Source organism: Elephas maximus, chromosome 4, assembly GCF_024166365.1.
Source record: "Elephas maximus indicus isolate mEleMax1 chromosome 4, mEleMax1 primary haplotype, whole genome shotgun sequence".
Classification (NCBI taxonomy): Eukaryota; Metazoa; Chordata; class Mammalia; order Proboscidea; family Elephantidae; genus Elephas; species Elephas maximus.
Window position 1 is genome coordinate 8441740 of NC_064822.1, and position 27826 is coordinate 8469565.

General features: G+C 41.2%; 2 protein-coding genes across 19 annotated transcripts in view; both read right to left on the reverse strand.

The window, feature by feature from the left end:
* PARD3 (par-3 family cell polarity regulator) overlaps positions 1-27826 on the reverse strand; it is an 870612-nt gene that overhangs the window by 582879 nt on the left and 259907 nt on the right. The window lies entirely within an intron of this gene.
* Positions 17553-27826, reverse strand: part of LOC126076514 (uncharacterized) — a 450270-nt gene continuing 439996 nt past the window's right edge. Inside the window, exon 2 of the mRNA XM_049885049.1 lies at positions 17553-27672. Within this exon, the coding sequence (XP_049741006.1) occupies positions 21953-22888 (936 nt within the window). The 5' untranslated portion in view covers positions 22889-27672 and the 3' untranslated portion in view covers positions 17553-21952. The remainder of the gene's footprint in view (positions 27673-27826) is intronic.

The window sequence follows — 27826 nt, forward strand, 5'->3', positions numbered from 1 at the left end:
TTTATTTCTTCATAGTCACTCATGTTTCTGTCCTTACCAGCAGCCAGGTTCAAGGCAGTGGAAACGACTAACCATGCACTGTAGTGGTTGCCAGGCACTGTTCTTGGGGAACAGCCACAAAGGACACTTGATAAAACTGGACTCCCAGAGCTCCTTCCCAGTCTACTGGGGAGGAGCCCCCACAAGAGGGACCCAAGGAAATGTTCCTGGGGACTGTGATGCTCAGCCATGTTTTGCAGCCAGGTTTGCCTTCAAAGAAAATAAGATCTTTGAAAATCTTTAAATAACAATAGAGTGATCACATCCAAGTTCAGAAGTAACTGTAAAAAGGGTGTCTTGGACGAATGGTGAAACCCTGGTGGCATAGTAGTTAAGTGCTACGGCTGCTAACCAAAGGGTCAGCAGTTCGAATCCGCCAGGCTTTCCTGGGAAACTCTATGGGGCAGTTCTACTCTGTCCTATAGGGTCGCTACGAGTTGGAACGGACTTGACGTCACTGGGTTTGGTTTTTTGGTTTAGCTTGGATGAATGGCCAGTCCTTAGGGAAACCACCAAGAGGTAATGAGGGTAAAGGATGCCCTGCCTAGAGGGGCTCAAAGTGCTGAAACGCATGTGTTCTGTGGAACCCGCTAATGATAGCAAATGACAACAAAAAACGTGGGAGGAAAAAAACGGGACAGAAACAAGAATGAGAGACAAGAGCTCATATTAATCAAATATTTGGGCTTTAGAAGAAAGAGTTTTCTTTTAATCCCACTGAACCAAACAAGCCGTAACGCATAAATAGGCAATATCTTTGTTCAAAAGAAGAGTGAGACCCTGGCCATCACACTCTGTCAGATTCAGCTAAGGAGCCCCAGTGGCTGGCATTCTGAGGCTCAGGAAAGGTAAATACTAAAACTGCCTACTGCTGTGTTCTGTATTTTACTGCCAGACTAGCGGTACATCTAACACACCAAACCGAACCCACTGTCGTAGAGTTGATTCTGGCTTATAGCAACCCTACGGGACAGAAGAGAACTTCCCCATAGGGTTTCCAAGGCTCTAATCTTTATAGAAGCTAACTGCCACATCTTTCTTCCATGGGTTCAAACTGCAAACCTTTCCCTGAGCAGCAAGCACTTAACCACTGTGCCACCAGGACTCCTATTTAACACACAAATGCCAGCAATTCCAGGCCAGGATACAAAAAAATTTATTGTGGATGTGCTTTAAGTGAACGTTGATTCCAAGATTTTACCATCCATCAGCTATTCTAGTGCCAATTAGCACCTTAAAAATCATGTGTAAATATTTGAAAAACATGTTAGCAATTAAAGGAAGGAAATATTCCACATTAAAATCAGGAAGAGGCTTTAGGTTAAATGCTAAAAGGTAACTGCCTTCTCAAAGCATCACGTTTTCACAGCATAACACAAAGTGGGATATGCACTCTAAAACAAAAACGCAACACGCAAATCCTATTTAAAATTCAGTCAATGCCAATTATCATTTACTGCTTCCAAAGCTAATAGGTCCTCTAATTGAATACAAGAGGTTTTTAAACTCTGTGTGTCATTAACTTATACTCCAGGTTAATAATGAAGTGTTGACAAACGCTCTCAGTGTACAAAGAATGTGAATGTTTCTAGATAAAGGCAGTTTAGAATCTTTCTCTGTACCCACTTTTCATGCAATTTTTTTTAACAACAGGAAAAGTCAGAGTGTCTAGCCCATGGCTTAAAGTCAAGTTTTGTTCTTAAGTAATCTAACAGGGAAAACGAATTGCTTATAATTTAAAGACTTTGTTTTCTAAAGAAAATACTCCTAATAATTTAAAAGAAGGAAATTTTAGTATAAGGTGAGAGAAACTATGTACCTAGTTACAAGTAATGTCAATGACAACTCAGATGCCTTCATTAGGAACGAGAATCTCACAGGATTTGGGTCCACTGTTAAATGAAGCAGGTTTTAAAAATGGAACAAAAAACTTTTAATAGGAGGACTTTGATTTACCTGTATTAAAACTACATTAACTCTATGGCATGAGAAAAGGAGCCAAAGACATTCATCCATAGGGGAAAATCTGGAAAAAGAACAGTAAGATGTATAGATGACGCTGAGTAAAGCATTTACGAATAGATTAAATGATCGAAAGTAAACAGACAGGCATTGTCCTTCTAGAACAGTATTTCAAACACTAGCCTTAAAGACGTGAAGTACATAGCCTCAATCCATTCAAATAGAACGATGCCACCAAGTAATTTATTTGAAGAAAAATGATGGCAAGTATTTTTTTTTCCTCCCTACTTTAAAATTCAATTAGAAACAAAATCTTTGGCATTGCATGTATGGAAAATTGATCTCCTAGAAAAAATTTTTTTCATCAGAAACCATGAAGGAACAAAACAAATGAAGAGAATCACAGAGCAATGAGTATCTCATTTGTAGCTTTAACCAATACAAAGCTTTGAACCAAGGTTGTGGATCACGTAACCTCCATACCTATAGGTTCATCTTAAATTATTATTCCCTCAATATGTTTTATTCTTTTCTAATCATATGTATCTTGTAACACCTGCTCTTTCAAGTCCAGGAGCCATCCCCCATTCTCTGAGAAATACCTCCAACCAGCCACCTACCTTCCTACCTACCTACCATTCATCCCCAGGAGGAGGTCTTGGTAGACATACTTGCTCTCCCTGGCTCTACCCCGTAATCCACAACCACTACCATCATCGTTGCCACCATCCCGCTGCCAACCCTCCTTCCAGCCACAACTGATAAGGCCAGGGTTGGACACTTCACCCAAGCTGGACCAATTAGATTATCTCTCAAGAGAACTTAGATGTGGGACTGAGAAACAGTCAATCTTTGCTTGTGGCTAAACCAATAATAAGGAAAATTTAGCATTAAGAAGTCACCAAAAAAAAAAAAGAAGCAGCAAAGAAAGCTTCTCCATGGGAAGACAGATACAGGGCCAAGTGCAGAATAATGCAAGAAACCAGGGTCTGAGCAGAAGTACGTTTGGGGTTCCTGAGGCTTTTCTGGAGTCCCTGGCTGGTGCAAGCAGTTAATGTGATTGGCTGCTAAACAAAAGGGTGGAGGTTTGAGTCCATCCAGGGGCACCTTGGAAGAAATGTCTGGTGACTTACTTCCAAATAATCGGCCACTGAAAACCTTATGGGGCACAATTCTGCTCTAACGTACACACTATCAATAGGAACTGACTTCAGAGCAACAAGTTACACCTTTCCAGTTCTTATTTCCATTAACTTCCGACGGCAGCTGAGGTTATAAGGAACCCCTGCAGTGCCAATGGAAACCCCGGTGGCGTAGTAAAGTGCTACAGCTGCTACCAAAAAGCTGGCAGTTCAAATCCAACAGGTGCTCCGTGGAGCCTCTATGGGGCAGTTCTACTCTGTCCTATAGGGTCGCTATGAGTCGGAACCACCTCGATGGCAACGGGTTTGGTTTGGTTTGGTAGTCCCAATACAACAATTTCTTTTCTACTTAAGTTAACTTGATTTGGCTTTTGTTATGCAAAGCACCAAGTTCAATTGAATACATTCTAAATGAGTGTATGACAATGGTGGTGCAATAATCTGGAAAACGATATTAAGAATGGTGACACAACCTGAAAACTGTAATCAATGTCACTTAATTATACATGTAGAAATTGTTGAATTGGTGTACGTTTTGTTGCATATACTTTCACCACAATAAAAAAAACACATACACACTGAGTGCCCCATCATATCTCCTACTGCTCCACCCACATACACACTGAGTGCCCCATCATATCTCCTACTGCTCCACCCACATACACACTGAGTGCCCCATCGTATCTCCTACTGCACCACCCACATACACACTGAGTGCCCCATATCTCCTACTGCACCACCCACATACACACTGAGTGCCCCATATCTCCTACTGCACCACCCACATACACACTGAGTGCCCCATATCTCCTACTGCTCCACCCACATACACACTGAGTGCCCCATCATATCTCCTACTGCTCCACCCACATACACACTGAGTGCCCCATCATATCTCCTACTGCTCCACCCACATACACACTGAGTGCCCCATCATATCTCCTACTGCTCCACCCTCATACACACTGAGTGCCCCATCATATCTCCTACTGCACCACCCACATACACACTGAGTGCCCCATCATATCTCCTACTGCACCACCCACATACACACTGAGTGCCCCATCATATCTCCTACTGCACCACCCACATACACACTGAGTGCCCCATCATATCTCCTACTGCTCCACCCACATACACACTGAGTGCCCCATCATATCTCCTACTGCACCACCCACATACACACTGAGTGCCCCATCATATCTCCTACTGCTCCACCCACATACACACTGAGTGCCCCATCATATCTCCTACTGCTCCACCCTCATACACACTGAGTGCCCCATCATATCTCCTACTGCACCACCCACATACACACTGAGTGCCCCATCATATCTCCTACTGCACCACCCACATACACACTGAGTGCCCCATCATATCTCCTACTGCACCACCCACATACACACTGAGTGCCCCATCATATCTCCTACTGCTCCACCCACATACACACTGAGTGCCCCATCATATCTCCTACTGCACCACCCACATACACACTGAGTGCCCCATCACACTGAGTGCCCCATCATATCTCCTATTGCTCCACCCACATACACACTGAGTGACCCATCATATCTCCTATTGCTCCACCCACATAAACACTGAGTGCACCATCATATCTCCTACTGCTCCACCCACATACACACTGAGTGACCCATCATATCTCCTACTGCTCCACCACATACACACTGAGTGCCCCATCATATCTCCTACTGCTCCACCCACATACACACTGAGTGCACCATCATATCTCCTACTGCTCCACCCACATACACTGAGTGCCCCATATCTCCTACTGCTCCACCCACATACACACTGAGTGCCCCATCATATCTCCTACTGCTCCACCCTCATACACACTGAGTGCCCCATCATATCTCCTACTGCACCACCCACATACACACTGAGTGCCCCATCATATCTCCTACTGCTCCACCCACATACACACTGAGTGCCCCATCATATCTCCTACTGCTCCACCCTCATACACACTGAGTGCCCCATCATATCTCCCACTGCTCCACCCTCATACACACTGAGTGCCCCATCATATCTCCTACTGCACCACCCACATACACACTGAGTGCCCCATCATATCTCCTACTGCTCCACCACATACACACTGAGTGCCCCATCATATCTCCTACTGCTCCACCCACATACACACTGAGTGCACCATCATATCTCCTACTGCTCCACCCACATACACTGAGTGCCCCATATCTCCTACTGCTCCACCCACATACACACTGAGTGCCCCATCATATCTCCTACTGCTCCACCCTCATACACACTGAGTGCCCCATCATATCTCCTACTGCACCACCCACATACACACTGAGTGCCCCATCATATCTCCTACTGCTCCACCCACATACACACTGAGTGCCCCATCATATCTCCTACTGCTCCACCCTCATACACACTGAGTGCCCCATCATATCTCCCACTGCTCCACCCTCATACACACTGAGTGCCCCATCATATCTCCTACTGCACCACCCACATACACACTGAGTGCCCCATCATATCTCCTACTGCTCCACCCACATACACACTGAGTTACCCATCATATCTCCTATTGCTCCACCCACATACACACTGAGTTACCCATCATATCTCCTATTGCTCCACCCCCAAATGACTATGGCAGTGCTATTCTCAGAGGCTTATTTGTGACTCACTTATCATGAAATCAATTTGAGCGAACGCTGTTGGTAAGTTCTTGGGAACAACAACACTTAATAGACACCTTGCTTCATCATATTAGCCATATGGAATTATAAGTAAGAATCACATCAGAAACTCTTAGCATAACTGCCTTTATCTTCAGAACAATTGATAAAATACTCATCATGACTACTAACTCATTTCTTCCAAGTGTATTAGCTCATACATAACTTTGAAATGAGTTCTATCTTCTTTCTAGCAGTCCCCCATTGTGCTAAATTTGCAAGACAATAAAACTCTACTCTTCCAAAGAAAATGCCTGTTCCTCAGCTTCTATTACATAATGTCACTGTCTCTGAAAATGGGCATACTTATCTTTATTGCAATTACACGGAGCCAATCGTTTATTACTCAAACGCATGCTGCTTCCAAACCCATATACTTGTCATTCCTCGTGGTTGGGATCAACTTCTCCCTTAGAAAAGAAAGCTTATACATATTTTTTCAAGGTTCAGTTCTAAAGCCATCTCCTTTTAGTTTCTTGAACCCCTATGCCAAAGCAGTCTCTCCCTTTAATTCCTCTCTACTTCTCCCACCCTTTCTTGTTAATCACAGGTACCATACGCTGCCTTATAGTTTAGTTGCTTGTGCGCATGTCTGATAGCACCTAACAAGAGATCGATTTGATCACATTGATATTATTGAAGCCCACTGCTGTCGAGTCGATTCTGACCCCTTGGGTTTTCAGGGCTGTAAATCTCTACGGAAGCAGACTGCCTCATCTTTCTCCCACAAAGCCACTGGTGGTTTTGAACCACCAACCCTTCAGTTAGCAGTCGATTGCCTTAACCCCTGCACCATCAGGGCTCCTTGTTAATAGTATCAGCAAAGTATTATTTTATACTGATGCAAGATAAAAACGCCTGTAGATGAATCGGTACAACATTTTTATGATTTTCTACACCTCAAGCCTTAGGCGGAATTCCCTGGCCTCTTAGAATTCAGACCTCTGAAGTGTCTGGAGGTCCCGATGTTATTTTCAGGCAATGGCCATAAACTCTAGCGAACTATTTAGGCCCAATTTTATTTTAGGCTGTAAGCCTCTAAAGCTTCCATAATACTTTCTAAAAGAAAACTACAACACAGAGACTGGAATTCTACCCGAGTTGCGTTAGTTAGCAGTCAGGAGAGTAGGTGTGTACCAACAACAGAGAAGACAAGACTGCTACCTTCTTACATCCCACAAATCAAGATGCTTTCAGTGAATGCCCACTAGTCAAAGCCACGGTTTCCTCCATAAATCATTATTCCACAGTTTAATAAATAGAGTTGCTCACCCAACAGAAAGACACACAATAAGTGATGAAAAGGATGACTCCCAGGACAGCGGTATGAGAAGTGACGGTAACAACAAAATGCACGTCTGAGGTTTACACGGCTACCACTTGTCAAAGTGAAGAAGAGTACAATGGATGTTATTTAAATCATTCCGGGAGCTGAACGGAGATTGTTCACATCGTAGAGAAACAGGCATTTAAAATCAGCGAAGACACAATTAAAAAAAAATTTTTTTAAGCAAAGGATTTTAAAAGTTTTTCATTCGAGCAGCCTTGTTTGATTTAGGAGCTGGGCATCAGGGAGCCCTGGTGGCACAGTGGTTAACAACTCAGGCTGCTAACCAAAAGGTCAGCAGTTCGAACCCAACAGCTGCTCCTTGGAAACCCTACGGGGCAGTTCTACTTTGTCCTCACAGGGTCACTATGAGTCGAAATCAAGTTGAAGACAATGGATTTGGTTTTGTTTTTGGATAGGCATCAGTGTCTCTGTGGCACAACTGGATAACACATTTGACAGTTAACCAAAAGGTTGGTGGTTCAAGCCTACCCAAGGATGCTTATTGTTTTAGTCGATGGGTGGCACAAAAGGGTCAGTGCTTTGCTGCTAACCAAAAGGCTGGCGGTTCAAACCCACCCACCGGCTCATTGGGAGAAAAGACCTGGCAAGCTACTCCTGTAAAGATTACTGTCTAGGTAATGCTATGGGGCAGTTCTACTCTGTCCCATTGGGTCGCTAGATATTGAAAGTTGACTGGAGGGTACCTAACAACAAAAGTATTAACAAAAATTCCTATGTTTAAAAACTTTGACAAATGTAAAATTATAAAACTTCCAGGAAGGCACAGCCTTCAGCAACAGGGGCCTGTGCGCTGTAAACGAAGAGGGTGGTTCCGGAACAGCAGAAAGCCTAACACGCACATTCATCTCTTTTTTTTTTTCCTTTTGAGACAACAGTGTTAAATAAATTATGATCACGTTTGCATAAGTTGCCAAGGATACCTAGGGGAATGCGCATCAGCACCCCCTTTTGATCTGTAGAGAGATTTTGAACTCAGCATTTTCCTGTAAAAATAACAGAATTTGAGGTCATCCAATTAATCTCAGTCCTTGCCCTCAAGCATGTACTCAGGTGAAAGGGCTCTCTCCAGGATGTGGGGAAAGGCTGTAGGGCTAAACGACTGGTGCTAAAAGCAAGAGACACTACTCATCAGCATCGAGTGCACAACGCCTGAGGTTCTAATCCCGGGAGGGACGAGGGGCCAGGAGATACTGTTTTGATGACTCCTAATTTCTTAATGTAAAGCTTCAATCTCAGGGGGGTGGGAAGAAAATGATGACAAGAAAATCTTAAGTTGTTTGCAATCAAAACTTCCTTATATCAAATCTCCCTTTTACCGCCCCCATCTCCAAACCTTTTTGTTTTACACTAATTAAATACCCCAGCCTTAAACAGTCTTCACCATAGTGATTGTAAAGTCAAAAATAATGGGAATCTGTCTTGCTAAAGGTTGACCAATTGCTTTACATTTTCCTCTCAATCCCAAACCGGTGTTTTATTTGTCAATTCCAATTTCAGTTTATCCTCATACAGAATCTCATTCATTAAAAACAAGTACAATAAAGAAACCACGTTAAAATGTCATTTTTCACAGCAGACATACATGAAAGGTTCTGGGTGATCAGTGAACCCCTAGTGGAATCCATGGATACCCAAACAGTTAAATGCTGGGCTCCTAACCAAAAGCTTGGCAGTTTGAGTCCACATATAGGCACCTCAGAAGAAAGGCCTGGCAACCTACTTCTGGGGGATCACAGCCTTGAAAACCCTATGGAGGGCAGTACTACTCTGACACACATGGGATCGCCATGAGGCAGAATCAACTAGAAGGCAACTGGTAGTGATCAGTGAGGAACATTTACAACTATCACCTCCATCTATTGCATTTCTTAGAACAAGCATCCAGGGCCTCATATGCCCCAAAGGCACCCGCACTGCCATGCTCACATGCAACTTAACTCTAAAAGTCCATTCTGATTTTCTGTCTTCCAAGTTTCTGACCAGAAATTTTACTTGAGAATTACCATTTTTATTTTATGAAAGTTCATCATTCCTTTAAAAAAATTTTTTAAAGTTCTGATTATGTAACCACTTCTTTTTTTTTTTTTTTTTTAAATAACCAAGCACAACACAGATATTTTCAACCAAATGAAAGATCATCATCTTCTGGAAAAATCAAAAAGTAATGATTTTGATTTAACTTAAAAAAACTAATCCCTTTTCTAGCTCAATGGGCAGTAGTTTATTCTATACTAACCGTGACACTACCAGCCATTCATCGTTCTAAATGAAACCATGTTTTATATCACCATTCTCCCTTAATAATACATTAAGACAAAAACTCAAAACTTTTTGAGTTTTTAACATCTTAAAAATTAGACTTTCAAGTGTGCATTTTAGGATGAGCTGATGAAGCCACAGAGCTAAACAGAAGAATGGATGTATTACTGAACATAAGCTCTAATGAGCATTTCACAAATCCTGTATCCCGCTCACTGAAGCCCTGGTGGCGCAGTGGTTAAGCTTTCAGTTGCTAACCAAAGGTCAGCAGTTTGAATTCACTAGCAGTTCCTTAAAAACGCTACGGGGCAGTTCTGCTCTGTCCTATAGGGCCACTATGAGTCGGAATCTATTTGACAGCAAAGAGTTTTTTATGTTGTTGTTGATGTTACCTGCCGTCAAGTTGGCTCCAACTCATAGCAACCCTATGCACAACAGAACGAAACACTGCCCGGTCCTGCGCCATCCTTACAATCGTTGTTATGCTTGAGTCCACTGTTGCAGCCACTGTATCAATCCACCTCGTTGAGGGTCTTCCACTTTTCCCCTGACCCGGTATTTTGCCAAGCATGATGTCCTTCTCCAGGGACTCCTCCCTCCTGACAACATGTCCAAAGCATGTAAGACACAGTCTCGCCATCCTTGCTTCTAAGGAGCATTCTGGTTGTACTTCTTCTAAGACAGGTTTATTCGTTCTTCTGGCAGTCCATGGTATATATTCCATATTCTTCGCCAACACCACAACTCAAAGGCGTCAATTCTTCGATCTTCCTTATTCACTGTCCAGCTTTCACATGCATATGATGCCACTGAAAATACCATGGCTTGGGTCAGGCGCACCTTAGTCTTCAAAGTGACATCTTTGCTCTTAAATACCTTAAAGAGGTCCTTTGCAGCAGATTTACCCAATGCAATGCGTCTTTTCATTTCCTGACTGCTGCTTCCATGGCTGTTGATTGTGGATCTAAGTAAAATGAAATCCTTGACAACTTCGATCTTTTCTCCATTTATCATGATGTTGCTCATTGGTCCAGTTGTGAGGATTTTTGTTTTCTTTATGTTTGAGGTGCAATCCATACGGAAGGCTGTGGTCTTTGATCTTCATTAGTAAGTGCTTCAAGTCCTCTTCACTTTCGGCAAGCAAAGCTGTGTCATCTGCATAAAGCAGGTTGTTAATGAATCTTCCTCCAATCCTGATGCTGTTCTTCTTCATATAGTCCAGCTTCTCGGATTATTTGCTCAGCATACAGATTAAATAGGTATGGTGAAAGAATACACCCCTGAAGCACACCTTTCCTGACTTTAAACCAATCAGTATCCCCCTTTTTCTGTCCGAACAACTGCCTCTTGATCTATGTAAAGGTTCCTTATGAACACAATTAAGTGTTCTGGCATTCTCATTCTTTGCAATGTTATCCATAGTTTGTTATGACCCACACACTCGAATGCCTTTGCATAGTCAATAAGACAGGTAAACATCCTTCTGGTATTCTCTGATTTCAGCCAGGATCCATCTGACATCAGCAATGATATGCCTGGTTCTGTGTCCTCTTCTGAAACTGGCCTGAATTTCTGGCAGTTCCCTGTCCATATACTGCTGCAGCCATTTTGAATGACCTTCAGCAAAATTTTGCTTGTGTGTGATAATGATATTGTTCTATAATTTCCACATTTGGTTGGATTACCTTTCTTGGAAATAGGCATAAATTTGGACCTCTTCCAATCAGTTGGCCAGGAAGCTGTATTCCCTATTTCTTGGCATAGATGAGTGAGCACCTCCAGCGCTGCATCTGTTTGTTGAAACATCTCAATTGATATTCCATCAATTCCTGGAGCCTTGTTTTTTGCCAATGCCTTCAGAGCAGCTTGGACTTCTTCCTTCAGTACCACTGGTTCCTGATCATGTTACCTCTTGAAATGGTTGAGCATCGACTAATTCTTTTTGGTATAATGACTCTGTGTATTCCTTCCATCTTCTTTTGATACTTCCTGTGTCATTTAATATTTTCCCCATAGAATCCTTCACTATTGCAACTCAGGGCTTGAATTTTTTCTTCAGTTCTTTCAGCTTGAGAAACACCAAGCGTGTTCTTCCCTTTTGGTTGTCCATTTCCAGCTCTTTGTACATGTCATTATAATACTTTACTTTGTCGTCTCGAGCCACCCATTGAAATCTTCTGCTCAGTTCTTTTACTTCATCAATCCTTCCTTTTGCTTTAGCTGCTCAACGTTCAAGAGCAAGTTTCAGAGTCTCCTTTGACATCCATCTTGGTCTTTTCTTTCTTTCCTGTCTTTTCAATGACCTCTTGCTTTCTTCATGGATAATGTCCTTGATGTCACTCCACAACTTATCTGGTCTTCGGTCGCCAGTGTTCAGTGCATCAAATCTGTTCTTCAGATGGTCTCTAAATTCAGGTGGGATATACTCAAGGTCATATTTTGGCTCTTGTGGACTTGCTCTGATTTTCTTCAGTTTCAGCTTGAACTTGCATAGGAGCAATTGATGGTCTGTTCCACAGTCAGCCCCTGGCCTTGTTCTGACTGATGATATTGAGCTTTTCCATTGTCTCTTTCCACAGATGTAGTCCATGTGATTTCTGTGTGCTCCATCTGGCGAGGTCCATGTGTATAGTTGCCGTTTATGTTGGTGAAAGAAGGTATTTGCAATGAAGAAGTCATTGGTCTTGCAAAATTCTATCATTCAATCTCCAGCATTGTTTCTATCACCAAGGCCATATTTTCCAACTATTGATCCTTCTTGTTGGTTTCCAACTTTTGCGTTAAAATCACCAGTAATTACCAATGCATCTTGATTGCATGTTCGATCAATTTCAGACTGCAGCAGCTGATAAAAATCTTCTATTTCTTCATCTTTGGCCCTAGTGGTTGGTGTGTATATTTGAATAATAGTCATATTAACTGGTCTTCCTTGTAGGTGTATGGATATTATCCTATCACTGACAGCATTGTACTTCAGGATAGATCTTGAAATGTTCTTTTTGACGATGAATGCAACACCATTCATCTTCAAGTTGTCATTCCCAGCATAGTAGACTATATGATTGTCCAATTCAAAATGGCCAATACCAGTCCATTTCAGCTCAATAATGCCTAGGATATCGATGTTTATGCATTCCATTTCATTTTTGATGATTTCTAATTTTCCTAGATCCATACTTTGTACATTCCAGGTTCTGATTATTAATGCATATTTGCAGCTGTTTCCTCTCATTTGGAGTTTTTTATATCCCATTCATATTTAATGTAGGAGTTAACAATTCCTCAGGAAAAAATTCTGCTAGTATGAGAACATGAAACACTGTGTCTTGGATACAGAATCTGCTCATATATAAAATCTACATCTGTCTTCAATGTTACAGTAAAATACGATTCAGAGGATCATCTAATACCCTGATGCCAAATGGGAATAAGACTTTGCATGTTATAATGGAAAGAGCTTGAACTCTGGAGCATCACACATCAGTCAGCAGTTACTGGTTCTATCATCTTGGACTACTCACCTTCTCTAAAACTATTTCCTTACACGTGAAAGGTAGTTAATAATTCCTACCTCAAAGTATTCTTATGAGAAGTAAAAACTTTATATGCATATAGCAATTAACTCTTCCTCTGACAGGTAGGTAGTAAAAAAACTCACTGCTGTCGAGTCAATTCTGACTAATGGCAACCCTATGGGACAGGGTAGAATTGCCCCATAGCATTTCCAAGGAGCACTTGGTAGATTCGAACTGGAGACCTTTTGGGTAGCCACTGTAGCTCTTGACCACTACGCCACCAGGGCTTCCAGGTAGGTAGTAGATACCCAAACGTTGGCCTTTTTGTTCATACATAAAAAAAAATACCTTTATCTATAAATACTAATGATTTAACAAAGTCAATTAACTCTATATTCATTCCACACTCCTTCCTCAATTTTTTCTAGGAATCTATTCTTCTCTGAATAGTACCCCTGGTGGTACAACGGTTAAGTGCTCAGCTACTAACCAAAAGGACAGCAGTTGGAACTTATCAGCTGCTCCAAAGGAGAAAGATGTGTCAGTCAGCTTCCATAAAGACTTACAGTTTTGGAAATTCTACAGGGCAGTTCTACTCTGTCCTATAGGTTCGCTATGAGTTGCAATCAACTCTATAGCAATGAGTTTGGTTTTTGGTTTATCCTTCTTTGAGAGTTCCAGGGTTTTACAAACAGTTGCAGGTTCACATCCACCCAGAGGCCTAGTGATCTACTTCCAAAAAATCACCACTAAAAACCCTGTGGAACACAGTTCTGCTCTGACATACGCAGGGTTGCCACAAGTCAGAGCCAACGCTAAGGCAACTGGTCCTTTATTCCTCTCTTGTTGATCACGTGACTCGTTGTAAAGTCATTTCCTTTTTGAGATTTGCTGAGGAAAGGGTAGTTTATTGGGACAAAATTCCTGGGGGCTTGTGATAGGTTTCTGGCTCACGTACCTGGAATGTGTGACATGGCGCTCCTTGGCAATTTGGGGCACAGCCAATATGCAGAGAATGAGAGAGAAGAGAGGTAGGAAGAGCTAGGGTCCCTGCTTCCATGGCTGAGCCGCATAACTAAGGGCACCCCAGAGTCAGCCTACTCTGGGGCATCATGTAGTTACAAAAAATACAGATCCCTCTAATTGTCTGAATCACTTTTAAGAGGTTAACTGAGTAAACATTTAGGATACTTTTATATAAATATGTAACCACATTATTATTTCAGTCTATAATTGCAAGCCATTAATATAATTTTAATGTATTTACAGGATATAGTAAACATTCTCAAATGCTCACAAACTCATTTAATTCTCACAACAACTTTATGAAGTAGGTATATCTCGTAACACTCATTTTGGAGATAGGTAGACTGAGGCCCAGAAAAGCCAAGTAACTGGTCCAAGTGCACAGAACTACTAGCTTGCAGAGCCAAGACTGAGATGAGGCAGACTGGCGCTCAAGTCCACGCTCATAATCATTGCTATCTATCAAATAAAAAGCATTAAATAAGTTTAGAGCACCAGCAATATTAACTGCTGGCCAGAAACCTAAAATAAAATACTGTCCAATTATACCCAATTATGAGAGCTAGTTTAATTATATCAAGACGGTTCTTCATCTGGTCACTACTGAAGACCATATGGCCAGATAAAAGACATTAAAAACAACTAAGCATACTTTTGTTAATTTCATAAACAACTTGCTCTTTAACAACTTTAGGCTTTTAGGTCATTTATTCCAAATGCTTAAAATCTAGAAATTTTCAAAAAGAGGTTTTGATGCATAGTACACCTGGGAACCCCTGCTTTTGGGAATAAGCTATTATACAAGCTACTACATCTTTATGAAATTCACTTTTCAAAGGTGGAAAGAATAGTGTCTTTAAAATCACGTGAAAACTTACAACACTAATTGGATCACCAGGTCTTTTTTTTTGGGGGGGGGGGAGGTGAAGGGCCTACCTTCAAAAATTGAAATTAAAATGATTATAATCGGCTTTTCATAATCTGGTCCATTTTTCAAATTACAAAAACAAACAAGAAAGTCATGATTCAACAGTCTCTTTCATCTAATCAAAAGGAAAATATCAGTCTTGATTTTTCAGTCATTAAACATAGTCCAATGAACTGACCGTTGACAATTCAACTCAATAAATTGTATTGACTTTGAGAATCAGCAAAGGATAACACAATAGGCTCTTTTTGCTACATAGGGCACATCAACAAACACCTGAGGTGGGAGTGAAGAGTAATGGTCATCCCTATCATAACCACAAGGAGTCCTGGTGGTGCATGTGTTTAACCAAAAGGACTGCAGTTCAAACCTACCCAGCAGCTCCATGGAAGAAAGGCCTGGCAATCTGCTTCTGTAAAAATTACAGCCAAGGAAACCCTATAGGACAGTTCTACTCTGTCACACGGGGTCACTATGAGTTGGAACTGACTCGATGGCACCTAGCAACAACATCATAACCACAGTCCATACAGAAATTTTTACTTTGCAAAACATTTTGTGTAGCAAAACTGGAAAAGTTTTGATCTCTTCCCTCCACCCCCCCCACCCCCCCCCCCCCACTCCCTGGAGATGGACAGAGTCTGTGTGTTCCTGAAAATGATGGAAAAACAACGCAAACGAAGCCTCTCTGGGAAGCACCCCCACAGAGGTCATTAAAAGCATTTTGCAAAGAAAAAAGACAAGTGTCTTTTCACAGGCTTAATCTTTTAGCAAAACAGATTTTGACTAATTCCAGAAACAGACTAAAATCCTCAAAAACCAGATCATGGTCATGACTTGTTCCTTTTGACCTGCAAGTGCAAAGGCAATTTAACTTCTCTAGCTATTTACAGTTACTTTCTCTATAAAGACCTGGAAATAAAGAGTAGTATTGACTATTTACAAAACATTGCTACACAGGAAACTAGTAACAGGAAAAAACAATTCATAGCTGTTAGTATAGTGCACCACTCAAAAAAAAAAAAAAAAACCACGAGGTTAATGAGATCTTGCTGAGCCAAGCTTTCCTGAAAGGAGGATTGCTGGGTAATGAGCACCAGAGAAAAAGGATGCTCAACAAAGTGGTGATATCAACATTGTTAATATATTTCTATTACACTAAGTACTGATTTAGTATGTATTCTGAAAATGAAATTTCTTACCACTAATTTTTTCATTTTTTTTAGAAGTCAACATAGACAAGCACTCTTTTCAAAAGTAGATAGAATAAATAGTAGCTTTTTTTAATTCAAAAATTAATATACATGCACACAAATATTTGAGTGTATTATCAATATTAAAAATTTATATCAGCATGTCATTTCTGCATGGTTTGGCAGTTTTCTTTTTACACTGGTTCAACTTAAACATCAGAATTTCAAACACTCAAAGGTTAAATTTTTCTATGGACCACATCTTACAAATCAATAGAAACCAATAGAAACCAAACCAAACCCGATGCCATCAAGTTGATTCCGACTCATAGTGACCCTATAGGATAGAACAGAACTGCCTCACAGAGTTTCCAAGGATCGCCTGATGGATTTGAACTGCCAACCTTTCGGTTAGCAGCCATAGCACTTAACCACTACACCACCAGGAGCAGCTGGTGGATTTGAACTGCCAACCTTTGGTTAGCAGCCAAGCTCTTAACTACTCCACGACCAGGGCTCCAATACCAGTAACAGGGATGTGAATATCGCAGTCACACACTCTTCTAATTTTAAAATTTTTAGTGGCTTTTAAAGTAGTAATAGCATTACTCATTTAAACAATGAGATAAAAACAGGAAGACCAGAAGCCAGCAGTTACAGCTGGGCATTAAGCTATCAATATTTTACCAAGAAGTCTTGTACAATAGACTTGACATTATCATTTTCAAATGTATGCTCCAACCATCTGTCCGAGCATCATGTCTGTTACAGAGTGCTATGTCTGACAAAACAAAACTGAGCTCTGTCAACTGGAGAACTACTGATAGGTGGCTTAAGAGGGAAGGAAACCTACTGTCTTTCATCCACTCTGTGCTTCTCTTCCTGTGGGTAATCTAATGAGCCTGCTCTCTCATCTCTGCCTGGCAGTGTCCATCTGTAACCACCCTGAGCAACACTGAAGTCTGCTATCTAGGGCCGGAAGTGAAGACAGAAGGACTGCCTTCAAAGAATTCCATTTTATCCTGCTGGGAATATCACTGGACATAAAAGATAAATCAAAAATCGCCTAACTGAAGTTAGTATTACAGGTATGAATGATGTTCTTGGCCATAAGAATCACACTTTTTCAATCAGTCTTGTGATAATGTGTCCGTTATCAGCAAAGGAGATACTTAACCCTTCTGAGAGTCTTTTTCATTACAATTTTAAATACTTTTGTTAGGGATAAAAACCCTATTTTGAAAGTGTCTCTATTAATATGAAAGAAAACTGGCCACTCTTTGTTAATTATTGGGGAAAAAAATACACACTCACAAATCATACTAAAGAAATTTTGAAGTAAAAATAGGTTTTATTTTTTTTAACTTAGAGATTGTTTTCATTTTCATAAATAATGAAACTCTGAGTTCTAAAAGTAATGACTAACACCAAAAAAAAAAAAAAAAAAACACCCATACGGTTTTCAATGACTGACTTTTCAGAAGTAGATTTCCAGGCCTTTCTTGGAAAGTGCCTCTGACTGAATGTGAACTGTCAGCCTTTTGTAGCTGATGAACACTTAGCCATTTGTGCCACCCAGGAAGAATGATTCATATAGAGTCAAGCAGCTAAGAAGGTCCCTGGATGGCACAAACAGTTGGCACTCATCTACTAACCTAAGGAAAACCTAGTGACACAGTGCTTAAGATCTACAGCTGCTAACCAAAAGGTCAGCAGTTGGAATCCACCAGGTACTCCTTGGAAATTCTACGCTGTAGTTCTATTCTGTCCTACAGGGTCACTGTGAGTTGGAATTGACTCGACAGCAGTGAGTTTGGTTTGGTTTTGGGTTTTACTAACCTAAAAGGAGCCCTGGTGGTGGAGTGGTGAAGCACTAGACTGCTAACTGAAAGGTGAGCAGTAGGAACCTGCCGGCTGCTCCACAGGAGAAAGATGTGGCAGTCTGCTTCCATAAAGATTACGGCCTTGGGAATCCTATGGGGCATTTCTACTCTGTCCTATAGTGTTGCTATGGGTTGGAATCTATGGCAACGGATCTAAAGGTTAGCAGTTTGAACCTACCGAGCAGGCCTGCGAAAAACAAGGCCTGGCAATCTGCCTTCAGTAAAGATTACAGTCAAGAAAACCCCATGGAGCCGTCTACTCTCTAACAACTCCACAGTAGCAAGTTTGAGTTTATTGTTTTTTTTTTTTTTTCTTTTCTTTTTTGAACCAACTAATAGTTGGCAGAGTCAGCGAGGCAACTATTTCGTTATTCTTAGATGCAGCAATTTACAAGTTAAAGGACAGGACAGTGGAGTCAGGCAGATAAGAACTAAAATTCTGCTCCAGAATTTTCTTCCAGTTAGAATTCAGGCAAATTAAGGCCTCTGAACTTCAATTCCCACATCTATATAAACAATGTACTCAAATGTCAACTGCCTAATTCCCGTCCTAACTTATTTTTCTAAAAGTTCTGTACATGAAACACTTCAACTGATACAGACTAAGGATACTCATAATATTATTATCTGTAAATAATAAAAAGTCAGTTAAGTCACATGCGCATCTGTGTTCATGGCAACGTTATCACAACAGCAAAAAGAGGGAAACAACCTGGATGCCCATCAACAGGTGAATGGATAAACTATGGCCCATACACATGACGGGATACCACGCAACAATAATGAACAATGATGAATCTGGGAAATATCTCACAACATGGGTGAACCTGGAAAGCATTATGCTGAGTGAAATAAGTCAATCGCAAAAGAACAAATACTGTATGGGACCACTATTATAAAAACCCATGAAAAGGTTTACACACAGAAACAATCTTTGATGTTATGGGTGGGGTGGGGGGGGGGCGACACTAAACAGACAACAGACAAGTTTTTTAACTTTGGTGAAGGGTAAGACAGAACACAATACTGGAGAAGTCAGCAGAACTTGATCAAGGCAAGGCTATGGAAGCTTCATAAACACATCCAAACTCCCCAAAAGACGGAATTACTGGGCTACAGGCTGGTGACCATGGTCTTGGAGGACATCTAGCTCAACTGGCATAGTTTATAAAGAAAATGTTCTACGTCCTACTTTTGTGGGTAGCATATGGGGTCTTAAAAGCTTATGAGTGACCACCTAAGATACTCCACTGGTTCCACCCCTTCTGGGGCAAGGGAGAATGAAGAAAACTAAAGACATGAGGGAAAGATTAGTCCAAGGGACTAATGGAACACAACTACCACAACCTCCACCACACTGAGTCCAACACAACTAGATGGTAACCAGCTACCAACCACCAACTGCTCTGACTAGGATCACAATAGAGAGTACCAGTCAGAGCTGGAGAAAAATGTAGAACAAAATTCTAACTCACACAAAAAGAAAAAGACCACACTCACTGGTCTGACAGAGACTGGAGAAATTCCAAGAGTATGGACCCCGGACACTCTTTTAACTCAGTACAGAATCACTCCTGAGGTTCACCCTTCAGCCACAGATTAAAAAAACTGAAAACGAAACGCACTGCCATCAAGTCGATTCCAACTCATGGCGACCCTATAGCCACAGATTAGACAGGCCTATAAAACAAAACAAGACTAAACGGGCACACCAGCCTAGAGGCAAGGGCTAGAAGGCAAGAGGGGACAGGAATGCTGGTAATGGGGAACCCAAGGTTGAGAAGGGGAGCGTGTTGACACATTACAGGGTTGGCAACTAATGTCACAAAACAATATATGTATTAATTGTTTAATGAGAAATTAATTCGCTCTGTAAACCTTCGTCTAAGTTCAATAAAAATAAAAAAAGGAAAAAAGTTAATTCAAAAGATAAAAAAAAAGACTTTGAATATAAGAGTATTAATATTGAAATCTAAACTCACTCTCTTCCTACTACCTCACATTATGAAAACTTCTTATATGGCAAATGAACAGCATTTTATAAACAATAATTTAAGTAATAACTATACTATGGAGCCCTGGTGGCACAGTGGGTAAGAGATCAGCTGCTAATCAAAAGGTGGGCAGTTGGAATCCACCAGCCACTTCTTGGAAACCCTTTGAGGCAGTTCTACTCTGTCCTATATAGATAGGGTTGCTATGAGTCAGAATCGAGTTGATGGCAATGGGTTTCTTATACCATATTTTCCCTCAGAAGAAAATCACTCGTAGAACTCTCCAAAGCAAGCAAAGACAGTAACACAACGTTAGCCAAGTGCAAAATAAGAAAAACTTTATTGTGTTAAGGTTTATACATCAGCATGTGGAAACTGCAGAGACACGGCAAATCACTCTACCGAAGAATGAAGATTTGGGGAGAAGCTGATCTAATTACAGGACAGTTTACATAGGCCATTTAATTTGGTTTTGATTTTTAAATATTTTTAAATTATGAGAGAGAAAATGGATTTACAAAATAAATTTGCTTAAATATACTACTACGCTATACAGGTGATAGAAAAAAATAGGTGATAGTAACTAAAAAAAAAAAAGCTAGCACAAACCAACATTATCAAATGCTACCAAGTTTTAGAAAAATTCTATCATGAGAGAAAATTATGAAACGAAGGTCATCCTTAGCTAAGGTTTGAATGACGATAAAGTGATTATTGGTTATGCAAGCCTTTTGTTTCCATCTCAGACCACTAGAAACAATAGTTGAGGTCATAAATGTTTTCTATTCTATCATTAAAGGCTTTATTCCTTCCTAAAAATAGGAACGGGTGATTCCTAATACTACCAATAGACTTTATTTTTCACTTCCTTCAAGCAGAGACAAATAACAGGCTCAGATAAAATTTTCTAAAAATAAAAAAACAATGAAATACACACATAAAATCCTATTAGTAAGTAAAAACTCTCATGTTCTGAATTTAAAAAGCCACTTATTACTCTCCCAGTTATCACCAAGATACTCAAAAGTATATTGAAATTTCTACCTGCTAATTGAATTATTTTATAAACACAATACAGTCAGCTAGGTTGGTTTACATAACCTGGCGGTGCAGTGATTAAGAACTCGGCGGCTAACCAAAAGGTCGGCAGTTCGAATCCACCAGTCACTCCTGGGAAACCATTTGGGGCAGTTCTACTCTGTTTTATAGGGTTGCTGTGAGTCAGAATTGACTCACTGGCACCGAACAACAATAACAACAAATATCGGTTTTCAACAATGCTTAGCAATTTTTTCCTTCTTATTGGTAATGGTGGGATACAAAGGCCTATTCAGAAAAACGTGAAGATGTAACGGACTGTTTCGGTTAAAATTCAAAATTCTAGTAGCTTTATTGAGTCCCAAATGTTGTGTCAGTGAGCAGGGGATTAACTTATTCACACAACTAGATAAATGTAAATTAAAATCAGGAGGCGGGGCCAAGATGGCAGACTAGGTGGACGCTACCGCGGATCCCTCTTGCAACAAAGACTCGGAAAAACAAGTGAATTGATCACATATATAACAATCTACGAACTCTGAACAACAAACACAGACTTAGAGACGGAGAACGAACAAATACGGGCAGACAGCGATCGTTTTCAGAACTAAGAGCCAGCGTACCAGGCAGATGACCTCCGGAGCCCGGGCTGGGACAGAGCCCAGGGGGGCAGACGGCACAGACAAGAGGCCCAGCTCTACCCCCCCCCCCGAACCCATCCCAGGAGGGAGTCTAGCTGGTTGGCACGGGCGGCGTAGCGGCGCAGCCGGTGGGAGAAACACCCGGGAGGCAGTGACAGATCTTGGAACGGGGAGAGCACCGTCCCAGCCGGGGAGCCGTCCCGCCAGGAGTTTGGTGGGAGGTGGGCGAGGCGCGAGCATGGGAATCACCTATATTTCCCTAAAACGACCGGGGGGGGCGCCCAGACGTTCATGAGGGCCACGTCCACCCAGTTTGCGTGAGCAGTGCGGCGCACCGGAGGGAGAAATCCCCAGGAGGAAGTGACTGGTCTCGGAGCGGGAAGAGCAGCGTCCCAGCCGGGGAGCCGTCCCGCTCGGATCTTGGCGAGAGCGGGCGGGGTGTGAGCGCATTCCCCTGAATAGACCCCGGGGGCGGGCCCAGCCGTCCGTGAGGGCCACGCCCACCCTGTTCGCGCGAGCGGTGCGGCGCACGGGACGGAGAAATCCCCGGAAGTGATGGGTCTTGGAGCGGGGAGAGCAGCAACCCAGCCGAGGAGCCGTCCCGCTGGGATCTTGGCGAGAGCAGGCGGGGTGTGAGTGCATTCCCCTGAATAGACCCTGGGGGAGGGCCCAGCCGTCCGTGAGAGCCACGCCCACCCAGTTCGCGAGAGCCGTGCGGCGCACCAGAGGGAGAAACCCCCGGGAGGAAGTGACAGGTCTTGGAGCGGGGAGAGCAGCGTCCCAGCCGGGGAGCCGTCCCGCTGGAATCTTGGCGAGAGCGGGCGGGGTGTGAGCGCATTCCCCTGAATAGACCCCGGGGGGCAAGCCCAGCTGTTCGTGAGGGCCACGCCCACCCAGTTCGCCCCAGCGGTGCAGTGCACCAGAGGGAGAAATCCCCGGAAGTGACGGGTCTTGGAGTGGGGAGAGCACCGTCCCAGCTGGGGAGACGTCCCGCTGGGATCTTGGCGAGAACGGGCGGGGTGTGAGCGCATTCCCCTGAATAGACCCCGGGGGCGGGCCCAGCTGTTCGTGAGGGCCACGCCCACTCAGTTCACGGGAGCGGTGCAGCGCACAGGAGGGAGAAATCCCCGGGAGGAAGTGACTGATATTGGAGCGGGGAGAGTAGCGTTCCAGCCGGGGAGCCATCCTGCCGGAATTCTGGCAGACAGGGGCGGAGCGTGAACGCGAGGATCAGCTCTATATTCCGTGGTGCTACACGCCTAGCTCACTGATCCCTCCCCCACCCTCCCCAGGCGGCTCCATTAACATCCGAATACCCTGAGCCAGAAGGAGAATTCAGATAGGGATCTGACTGCATTTTTTTTTTAGCTGATTACCTGGAAAATCTAGTTTAACAGTGATGGCTCGGAGACAGCAGTCCATATCAAACCACATAAAGAAACAGACCATGACAGCTTCTCCAACCCCCCAAACAAAAGAATCAAAATCTTTCCCAAATGAAGATACAATCCTGGAATTATCAGATACAGAATATAAAAAACTAATTTACAGAATGCTTAAAGATATCACAAATAAAATTAGGATAACTGCAGAAAAAGCCAAGGAACACACTGATAAAACTGTTGAAGAACTCAAAAAGGTTATTCAAGAACATAGTGGAAAAATTAATAAGTTGCAAGAATCTATAGAGAGACAGCATGTAGAAATCCAAAAGATAAACAATAAAATTACAGAATTAGACAACGCAATAGAAAGTCAGAAGAGCAGACTCGAGCAATTAGAATGTAGACTGGGACTTATGGAGGACCAGAGAATCAACTCCAACATAGCTGAAAAAAAATCAGATAAAAGAATTTTAAAAAATGAAGAAACCCTAAGAATCATGTGGGACTCTATCAAGAAGGATAACTTGCGAGTGACTGGAGTCCCAGAACAGGGAGAGGGGACAGAAAACACAGAGAAAATAGTTGAAGAACTCCTGACACAAAACTTCCCTGACATCATGAAAGACGAAAGGATATCTATCCAAGATGCTCATCGAACCCCATTTAAGATTGATCCAAAAAGAAAAACTCCAAGACATATTATCATCAAACTTGCCAAAACCAAAGACAAACAGAAAATTTTAAAAGCAGCCAGGGAGAAAAGAAAGGTTTCCCTTCAAGGGACAATCAATAAGAATAAGTTCAGACTACTCAGCAGAAACCATGCAAGCAAGAAGGGAATGGGACGATGTATACAGAGCACTGAAGGAGAAAAACTGCCAACCAAGGATCATATATCCAGCAAACTCTCTCTGAAATATGAAGGAGAAATTAAGATATTTACAGATAAACACAAGTTTAGAGAATCTGCAAAAACTAAACCAAGACTGCAAGAAATGCTTAAGGAGATTGGCCTGATGACCAATAATATCAGGTACCAGCGCATTACAAGGTCACAAAACAGAACGTCCTGATATCAACGCAACTCAAATAGGGAAAGCACAAAAACAAAGTAAGATTAATTCTAAAAAATAAATAAATAAACAAAATAATACACATAACAGAAAATCATGGAAATCAATAGATAAACGATCACCATAATCAAAAAGAGGGACTAAATATAGGAGGCATTGAACTGCCAGATGGAGAGTGATACAAGGCGATATAGAACGATACAAGTTAGGTTTTTACTTAGAAAAATATGGGTAAATAATAAGGTAACCATAAAAAGGAATATCAATTCCATAACTCAAGAAAAACGTAACGACTCAACAAACATAAAGTTAAACATTATGAAAATGAGGATCGCACAATCTACTAAGAAAAACGTCTCAGCACAAAAAAGTATGTGGAAACATGAAAAGGCCAATAACACACACAAAAAGGCATCAAAATGACAGCACTAAAAACTTATTTATCTATAATTACGCTGAATGTAAATGGACTAAATGCACCAATAAAGAGACATAGAGTCACAGACTGGATAAAGAAACACGATCCATCTATATGCTGCCTACAAGAGACACACCTTAGACTTAGAGACACAAACAAACTAAAACTCAAAGGATGGAAAAAAACATATCAAGCAAACAACAAGCAAAAAAGAAGAGGACTAGCAATATTAATTTCTGACAAAATAGACTTTAGACTTAAATCCGCCACAAAGGATAAAGGAGGACACTATATAATGATAAAAGGGACAATTGATCAGGAAGATATAACCATATTAAATATTTATGCACCCAATGACAGGGCTGCAAGATACATAAATCAAATTTTAACAGAATTGAAAAGCGAGATAGACACCTCCACATTTATAGTAGGGGACTTCAACACACCACTTTCAGAGAAGGACAGGACTTCCAGTAAGAAGCTCAATAGAGACACGGAAGACCTACTTACAACAATCAACCAACTTGACCTCATAGACTTATACAGAACTCTCCACCCAACTGCTGCAAAATATACTTTTTTTTCTAGTGCACATGGAACATTATCTAGAATAGACCACATATTAGGTCACAAAACAAATCTCGGTAGAAACCAAAACATCGAAATATTACAAAGCATCTTCTCAGACCACAAGGCAATGAAGCTAGAAATCAATAACAGAAAAACTAGGGAAAAGAAATCAAATACTTGGAAAATGAACAATACCCTCCTGAAAAAAGACTGGGTTATAGAAGACATCAAGGAGGGAATAAGGAAATTCTTAGAAAGCAACGAGAATGAAAATACTTCCTATCAAAACCTCTGAGACACAGCAAAAGCAGTGCTCAGAGGCCAATTTATATCGATGAATGCACACATACAAAAAGAAGAAAGAGACAAAATCAGAGAACTGTCCCTACAACTTGAACAAATAGAAAGTGAGCAACAAAAGAACCCATCAGGCACCAGAAGAAAACAAATAATAAAAATTAGAGCTGAACTAAATGAATTAGAGAACAGAAAAACAATTGAACAAATTAACAAAGCCAAAAGCTGGTTTTTTTTAAAAAATTAACAAAATTGATAAACCATTGGCCCGACTGACTAAAGAAAAACAGGAAAGGAAACAAATAACCTGAATAAGAAACGAGAAGGACCACATCACAACAGAGCCAAATGAAATTAAAAGAATCATTTCAGATTACTACGTAAAATTGTACTCTAACAAATTTGAAAACCTAGAAGAAATGGATAAATTCTTGGAAAAATACTACCTACCTCAACTAACACATTCAGAAGTAGAACAACTAAATAGACCCATAACAAAAAAAGAGATTGAAACGGTAATCAAAAAACTCCCAACAAAAAAAAGTCCTGGCCCAGAGGGCTTCACTGCAGACTTCTACCAAACCTTCAGAGAAGACTTAACACCACTACTACTGAAGGTATTTCAAACCATAGAACAAGACGGAATACTACCCAACTCATTCTATGAAGCTACCATCTCCCTGATACCAAAACCAGGTAAAGACATTACAAAAAAAGAAAATTACAGACCTATATCCCTCATGAACATAGATGCAAAAATCCTCAACAAAATTCTAGCCAATAGAATCCAATAACACATCAAAAAAATAAGTCACCCTGATCAAGTGGGATTTATACCAGGTATGCAAGGCTGGTTTAATATCAGAAAAACCATTAATGTAATCCATCACATAAATAAAACAAAAGATAAAAACCACATGATCTTATCAATAGATGTAGAAAAGGCATTTGACAAAGTTCAACACCCATTTATGATAAAAACTCTTAGCAAAATAGGAATTGAAGGAAAATTCCTCAACATAATAAAGGGCATCTATGCAAAGCCAACAGCCAATATCACTCTAAATGGAGAGAACCTGAAAGCATTTCCCCTGAGAACGGGAACCAGACAAGGATGCCCTTTATCACCACTCTTATTCAACATCGTACTTGAAGTCCTAGCCAGGGCAATTAGGCTAGACGAAGAAATAAAGGGTATCCAGATTGGCAAGGAAGAAGTAAAGCTATCACTATTTGCAGATGACATGATCGTATACATGGAAAACCCTAAGGAATCCTCCAGAAAACTACTGAAACTAATAGAAGAGTTTGGAAGAGTCTCAGGTTATAAAATAAACATACAAAAATCACTTGGATTCCTCTACATCAACAAAAAGAACACCGAAGAGGAAATAACCAAATCAATACCATTCACAGTAGCCCCCAAGAAGATAAAATACTTAGGAATAAATCTTACCAAGGATATAAAAGACCTATACAAAGAAAACTATAAAACTCTGCTACAAGAAATTCAAAAGGACATACTTAAGTGGAAGAACATACCCTGCTCATGGATAGGAAGACTTAACATAGTAAAAATGTCTATTCTACCAAAAGCCATCTACACATATAACGCACTTCCAATCCAAATACCAATGTCATATTTTAAGGGGATAGAGAAACAAATCACTAATTTCATATGGAAGGGAAAGAACCCCCGGATAAGCAAAGCATTACTGAAAAAGAAGAAGAAAGTGGGAGGCCTCACTCTACCTGATTTCAGAACCTATTATACAGCTACAGTAGTCAAAACAGCCTGGTACTGGTACAATAACAGGCACATAGACCAATGGAACAGAATTGAGAACCCAGATATAAATCCATCCATGTACAAGCAGCTGATATTTGACAAAGGACCAGTGTCAGTCAATTGGGGAAATGATAGTCTTTTTAACAAATGGTGCTGGCATAATTGGATATCCATTTGTAAAAAAATGAAACAGGACCCATACCTCACACCATGCACAAAAACTAACTCCAAGTGGATCAAAGACCTAAACATAAAGACTAAAACGATAAAGATCATGGAAGAAAAAATAGGGACAACCCTAGGAGCCCTAATACAGGGCATAAACAGAATACAAAACATTACCAAAAATGATGAAGAGAAACCAGATAACTGGGAGCTCCTAAAAATCAAACACCTATGCTCATCTAAAGACTTCACCAAAAGAGTAAAAAGACCACCTACAGACTGGGAAAGAATATTCACCTATGACATCTCAGACCAGCGCCTGATCTCTAAAATCTACATGATTCTGTCAAAACTCAACCACAAAAAGACAAACAACCCAATCAAGAAGTGGGCAAAGGATATGAACACACATTTCACTAAAGAAGA